We start from the raw sequence: 7,080 nt of genomic DNA, 5'->3' as shown, positions 1-7,080 counted from the left end.
CCAGAACCTTCCAGGATCATCCCAGAACCTTCTAGAACCTCCCAGAATCTTCTAGGATCATCCCAGAACCTTCCAGGATCATCCCAGAACCTCCCAGAACCTTCTAGAACCTTCCAGGATCATCCCAGAACCTCCCAGAACCTTCCAGAACCTTCTAGGATTCCCCCACACGGCGACTCCGTCATCGTCGTCCTGCGCAACCCCCTCATCGCCGGCAAATAGGGAACATCCCCTGGATCATCCCAGAACCTTCTGGATCATCTCAGAACCTTCTAGAACCTTCCAGGATCATTCCGGAACCTTCTAGAACCTCCCAGAACCTTCCAGGATCATCCGAGAACCTCCCAGAACCTTCTAGAACCTTCCAGGATCATCCCAGAACCTCCTGGATCATCCCAGAACCTTCTAGAACCTCCCAGAACCGTCTGGAACCTTCCAGGATCATCCCAGAACCTTCTAGAACCTTCCAGGATCATCCCAGAACCTCCCAGAACCTTCTAGAACCTTCCAGGATCATCCCAGAACCTCCTGGATCATCCCAGAACCTTCCAGGATCATCCCAGAACCTTCTAGAACCTTCCAGAACCTTCCGGGATCCCCCACACGACGACTCCGTCATCGTCGTCCTGCGCAACCCCCTCATCGCTGGGAAATAGGGAATTCCTGGCTGAAATATCCCCTGGATCATCCCAGAACCTTCTAGAACCTCCCAGAACCTTCTAGAACTTTCCAGGATCATCCCAGAACCTTCCAGAACCTTCCAAGAACCTCCCAGAACCTTCTAGAACCTTCCAGGATCATCCCAGAACCTTCTAGAACCTTCCAGGATCCTCCCAGAACCTTCCAGGATCATCCCAGAACCTTCTAGAACCTCCCAGAACCTTCCGGAACCTTCCAGAACCTTCCAGAATCCCCCACACGGCGACTCCGTCATCGTCGTCCTGCGCCGCCCCCTCATCGCCGGGAAATAGGGAATTCTGGGGGGTTTTTGAGAAGGATTTTGGGAAGGATTTTGGGATTGGGGAAGGATTTTGGGATTGGAGAAGGATTTGGGGAGTTGGGAGATTTTGGGATTGGGGAAGGATTTGGAGATTTTGGGGTTTTGTGGGAGGAATTGGAGATTTTGGGGTTTTGGGGAAGGATTTTGGGATTTTGGGACTGGTGAAAGATTTTGGGATTTTGGGATTTTGGGATTGGGGAAGGATTTTGGGATTTTGGGATTGGGGAAGGATTTTGGGATTTTGGGATTTTGGGATTTTGGGATTGGGGAAGGATTTTGGGGGTGTCCCTCTGGCAATAAAAGCCGATTTGGGTCTGGGGTCTCTCTGTGTCCCCTCAGATCAATCCAGGTGCCCCCACCCCCCCAATGTGGGACCCCCACCCAAATTGTGGGACCCCTCCCCAAATGACAAAGACAACCAAGACCCCCCTCGATCATTCAAAGTCTTTTTATTCCCCAAGTTCCCAAAAAAAAGGGGTGGGGGGACACCCCTGTGACACCGGGGGGGGAGGGGCAGGGACGGACACCACAGAGTGGTGGGGGGGACAACAAAGGAATCCCCCAGGACCCCTCCTCAGATTTTCTTCCGTTGCGGCCGCACCCTCGGGAAGAGCTGGGGGAGAAATTGGGGGGAGATCAGGGGGAGGTGAGACCCCTCCCCAAAAAACAAAAAAACCCCAAAAAAGTAAAAAAAAAAATCCCAAAAATCATGGAGGGGGTGGGGGATCCTCCCCAAATGAGGTGGGGGCTGTGGGGAAACCCCCAAAAAGCACCCGAATTGTGTGTGTCCTATAGGACCCCTCCCCAAATAACCCTATAGGACCCTTCCCTATTGATTTATCCCTTATAGGACCCCTCCCCAAATAACCCTATAGGACCCCTCCCCTATTGATTTATGCCTTATAGGACCCCTCCCCAAATAGCCCTATAGGACCCCTCCCCAAACAACCCTATAGGATCCCTCCTCTATTGATTTATCCCTTGTAGGACCCCTCCCCAAATGATCCCATGGGATCCCAAATGACCCCAGATGATCCCATGGGACCCCGCCCCAAATTACCCCATGGGACCCCATAGGACCCCTCCCCAAATAACCCTTAGGATCTCAAAAGACTCCATAGGATCCCCCCCTAAATGACCCCATAGGACCCATGAGATCCTCCCAAAATGATCCCAAAAGACCCTGAAGGACCCCACTCACCCCAAAATAGTTGCGGGGCACGTAGCCCTTGTGGCCGTACAGGGACCCCCACCCAAAAGATCCCACAGGACCCCTCCCCAAATAACCCCAAACAACCCTAAACGACCCCAAATGATCCCAAACGATCCCAAATGACCCCAAAGGACCCCACTCACCCCGAAGTCGTTTCGGGGCACGTAGCCCTCGTGGCCGTACAGGGACCCCCACCAAAAGATCCCATAGGACCCTTCCCCAAATAACCCCAAATGATCCTAAATGAACCCAAATGATCCCAAATGACCCCAAATGATCCCAAAAGACCCTGAAGGACCCCACTCACCCCAAAATAGTTTCGGGGCACGTAGCCCTCGTGGCCATAGAGGGACCCCCACCACCCAAAAGCACCATGAGCCCCTCCCCAAATAACCCCAAATAATCCTAAATGAACCCAAATGATCCCAAATGACCCCAAATGATCCCAAATGATCCCAAAAGACCCCAAAGGACCCCACTCACCCCAAAATAGTTTCGGGGCACGTAGCCCTCGTGGCCATACAGAGACCCCCACCCAAAAAATCCCACAGGACCCTTCCCCAAATGATCCCAAATGATCCCAAACAACCCTAAATGACCCCAAACGATCCCAAACGGTCCCAAACGATCCCAAAGGACCCCAAAGGACCCCACTCACCCCAAAATAGTTGCGGGGCACGTATCCCTCGTGGCCATACAGGGACCCCCACCCAAAAGCACCATGAGCCCCTCCCCAAATAACCCCAAATGATCCCAAACAACCCTAAACGACCCCAAATGATCCCAAACAATCCCAAAAGACCCCAAAGGACCCCACTCACCCCAAAGTAGTTTCGGGGCACGTAGCCCTTGTGGCCGTACAGGGACCCCCACCAAAAGATCCCATAGGACCCTTCCCCAAATAACCCCAAATGATTCCAAATGGTCCCAAACAACCCCAAATGATCCCAAACGATCCGAAATGATCCCAAAGGACCCCACTCACCCCAAAATAGTTTCGGGGTACGTAGCCCTCGTGGCCGTACAGGGACCCCCCCACCCAAAAGATCCCATAGGACCCTTCCCCAAATAACCCCAAATGATCCTAAATGAACCCAAATGATCCCAAATGATCCCAAATGATCCCAAAAGACCCCAAAGGACCCCACTCACCCCAAAATAGTTTCGGGGCACGTAGCCCTTGTGGCCGTACAGGGACCCCCACCCAAAAGGACCATGAGCCCCTCCCCAAATGATCCCAAACAACCCTAAACGACCCCAAATGATCCCAAACGATCCCAAACAATCCCAAAAGACCCCAAAGGATCCCGCTCACCCCAAAATAGTTTCGGGGCACTTAGCCCTCGTGGCCGTACAGGGACCCCCACCCAAAAGATCCCATAGGACCCTTCCCCAAATAACCCCAAATGATCCTAAATGACCCCAAATGATCCCAAATGATCCCAAAGGACCCCACTCACCCCAAAATAGTTTTGGGGCACGTAGCCCTCGTGGCCGTACAGGGACCCCCACCCAAAAGATCCCACAGGACCCCTCCCCAAATAACCCCAAGCAACCCTAAACGACCCCAAATGATCCCAAAAGACCCCAAAGGACCCCGAAGGATCCCAAAGGATCCCACTCACCCCAAAGTAGTTTCGGGGCACGTAGCCCTCGTGTCCATAGAGGGACCCCCACCCAAAAAATCCCACAGGACCCTTCCCCAAATAACCCCAAACGATCCCAAACAACCCTAAACGACCCCAAATGATCCCAAATGATCCCAAAAGACCCCAAAGGACCCCACTCACCCCAAAGTAGTTTCGGGGCACATAGCCCTCGTGGCCATACAGGGACCCTTACCCAAAAGATCCCATAGAACCCTTCCCCAAATAACCCCAAATGATCCCAAACGGTCCCAAACAACCCCAAATGATCCCAAACGATCCGAAATGATCCCAAATGACCCCAAAGGACCCCACTCACCCCAAAGTAGTTTCGGGGCACGTAGCCCTCGTGGCCGTACAGGGACCCCCACCACCACTCGAGCTCGTCAGGGGGCTGACGCCGCAGCACCGTCACCGGCTGCCCCTCGCGGAACGACAGCTCGTCCCCGAACTCGGCGCTGTAATCCCACAGCGCGTACACCACCCCGCTGTTCAGGACCCCCATGCCCTGCTCCACCTCTGCGAGAAACCCCAAATCACAATTGTTAACCCAAATAACCCCAAATCCGTCAGATAACCCCAAATAACCCAAAATAACCCCAAATCCCACAGCGCGTACACCACCCCGCTGTTCAGCATCCCCCATGCCCCGCTCCACCTCTGTGGGGACAGGGGGGATCAGGGAGGAGACCCCAAATCCCTATTGTGACTGAAAAACTGCCACAGTACCCCAAAATAACCCCAAACACTTCCAGGCATCCCAAAAAATCCCCATTGCTGTTCCCACCCTCTCCATCCCCTATAGCCCCCCACCATTCCCAGTTCATCCCAGTGTACCCCAGTGAGGGAACTGGAGCAGTCAGAGGACATCACAACTCCCCAGTATCCCAGTCCCCATAACCCCACATATTCCTCCTATATCCCCCCATACGCCCCACCCCTCCCAGTCCATCCCAGTTCACACCAGTGAGGTAGCTGGCGCAGTCGGCGTAGCCCTCGCGGTACCGTAACCCCCCCATAACCCCGATCCCAGACCCTATAACCCCACATATCCCAGTCCACCCCAGTCCATCCCAGTCCCTCCCAGTCCATCCCAGTCCATCCCAGTTCACACCAGTGAGGTAGCTGGCGCAGTCGGCGTAGCCCTCGCGGTACGGGTCACATTTGTCCACGGCCATGCTGCCGTCGCTGCCCGTGGTGGCGAACNCCCCAAATAATCCAAAATATCCCAAAATAACCCAAAATAACCCAAAATAACCCAAAATATCCCAAAATATCCCAAAATATCCCCAAATCCCACAGCGCGTACACCACCCCGCTGTTCAGGACCCCCATGCCCTGCTCCACCTCTGCGAGAAACCCCAAATCCATCAGATAATCCAAAATAGCCCAAAATATCCCAAAATATCCCCAAATCCCACAGCGCGTACACCACCCCGCTGTTCAGGACCCCCATGCCCTGCTCCACCTCTGTGAGAAACCCCAAATCCGTCAGATAATCCAAAATATCCCAAAATAACCCCAAATCCCACAGCGCGTACACCACCCCGCTGTTCAGGACCCCCATGCCCTGTTCCACCTCTGTGAGAAACCCCAAATCCGTCAGATAATCCAAAATAACCCAAAATATCCCAAAATAACACAGCGCGTACACCACGCCGCTGTTCAGGACCCCCATGCCCTGCTCCACCTCTGTGAGAAACCCCAAATCCGTCAGATAATCCAGAATATCCCAAAATAACCCCAAATCCCACATCCCAGTCCATCCCAGTCCATCCCAGTCCATCCCAGTTCACACCAGTGAGGTTGCTGGCGCAGTCGGCGTAGCCCTCACGGTATGGGTGGCACCGTAACCCCCGATATCCCATATCCCAAAATATCCCCAGTCCCTCCCAGTCCATCCCAGTTAATCCCAGTCCATCCCAGTTTATCCCAGTCCATCCCAGTTAATCCCAGTCCATCCCAGTTTATCCCAGTCCATCCCAGTCCCATCCCAGTCCCTCCCAGTCCCTCCCAGTCCCTCCCAGTCCCTCCCAGTCCATCCCAGTCCATTCCCAGTCCATCCCAGTCCATCCCAGTCCATTCCCAGTCCATCCCAGTCCCTCCCAGTTCCCACCAGTGAGGTAGCTGGCGCAGTCGGCGTAGCCCTCGCGGTACGGGTCACATTTGTCCACGGCCATGCTGCCGTCGCTGCCCGTGGTGGCGAACACGGCGGCGCCGTGGCGAACCAGGGCCACGCACACCCCGGTGTCGTTGCACGAGGCCGCGCAGTGCAGGGGGGTCCTAAAACAGGGAGGGAGTGCACAGAGCCTCTAAATGTCCCCAAATGTCCCCAAATCCCAATCATTACCCCAAAACCACCCCAACATCCCATGCAGACCCCGGTGTTGCACGAGGCCACAGAGTGCAGCAGCATCCCACAGCAGGGCGGGGGATTGAGGTACCCCAGGGAACCCCGAAAAAGGTCCCCGTCCATGTCCCCATCCCACCCTCTAAAACCACAAATCCCCCATGTCCCCTGTCCCCCATGTCCCCTGTGTCCCCCCAGTCTCCTCTTGTCCCCCATGTCCCCTCAATGTCCCCGATGTCCCACCATCTGTGGCCATCCAGGGAGTTGATGTTGGCACCACTGGCAATCAGGAAGTCCCCACGCCCCTTACGTCCCCCCATATCCCTGTCCCCTCGATGTCCCCAATGTCCCCAATGTCCCCTCGATGTCGCACCATCCGTGGCTGTCCGGGGAGTTGACGTTGGCGCCGCTGGCGATCAGGAAATCCCAGTGTCCCTGTGTCCCCATATCCCCAATGTCCCCAATCCCCCCGATGTCCCCTCGATGTCCCAAATGTCCCCCAATGTTCCCATGTCCCCAATGTCCCCAATGTCCCCTCGATGTCCCACCATCCGTGGCTGTCCGGGGAGTTGACGTTGGCACCGCTGGCGATCAGGAAATCCCAATGTCCCCGTGTCCCCATATCTCCAATGTCCCCCAATGTCCCCCAATGTCCCCAATGTCCCCGATGTCCCCTGGATGTCCCACCATCCGTGGCTGTCCGGGGAGTTGACGTTGGCGCCGCTGGCGATCAGGAAATCCACCACGGCGTAGTTGGCGCCGCAGATGGCGTTGTGCAGCGCCGTGATGCCCTCGTCGTTGGGCTGGCTCGGGTCGTTCAGCTGGGGACAGCGCCCTGTCACCCCCAGGGACACCCTGGGGACACCCCCGG

At 55.4% G+C, this 7,080-nt stretch overlaps 1 protein-coding gene and 1 long non-coding RNA gene across 13 annotated transcripts in view; both read right to left on the bottom strand.

The window, feature by feature from the left end:
* LOC130587576 (uncharacterized) lies at positions 1-1,000 on the bottom strand. Of its 12 annotated transcripts, none has more exons than XR_008966809.1 (3): positions 697-1,000; positions 70-525; positions 1-38 (listed from the first exon to the last, which is right to left on the bottom strand). It is a non-coding gene; the product is annotated as an uncharacterized LOC130587576 (long non-coding RNA). The 12 variants fall into 12 exon arrangements; XR_008966810.1 differs by having other exon boundaries at positions 2-38; positions 91-525; XR_008966816.1 differs by having other exon boundaries at positions 7-249; positions 301-525.
* A 432-nt stretch (positions 1,001-1,432) lies between these two features.
* The window catches only part of PPP1R13L (protein phosphatase 1 regulatory subunit 13 like), a gene marked incomplete at its 5' end in the record, with an annotated part of 7,720 nt that continues 2,072 nt past the window's right edge, over positions 1,433-7,080 (bottom strand). Inside the window, 4 exons of the mRNA XM_057388555.1 lie at positions 1,433-1,613; positions 4,179-4,378; positions 5,976-6,142; positions 6,897-7,075. Coding sequence (XP_057244538.1) covers positions 1,575-1,613; positions 4,179-4,378; positions 5,976-6,142; positions 6,897-7,075 — 585 coding nt within the window. The remainder of the gene's footprint in view (positions 1,614-4,178; positions 4,379-5,975; positions 6,143-6,896; positions 7,076-7,080) is intronic.

This window comes from Malurus melanocephalus, unplaced genomic scaffold (assembly GCF_030028575.1).
Source record: "Malurus melanocephalus ecotype Western Australia unplaced genomic scaffold, MMel_1.1 scaffold_2100, whole genome shotgun sequence".
NCBI lineage: Eukaryota > Metazoa > Chordata > Aves > Passeriformes > Maluridae > Malurus > Malurus melanocephalus.
Note: the sequence above shows the minus strand (reverse complement) of the source record. Positions and strands in the feature narration are given on the sequence as shown.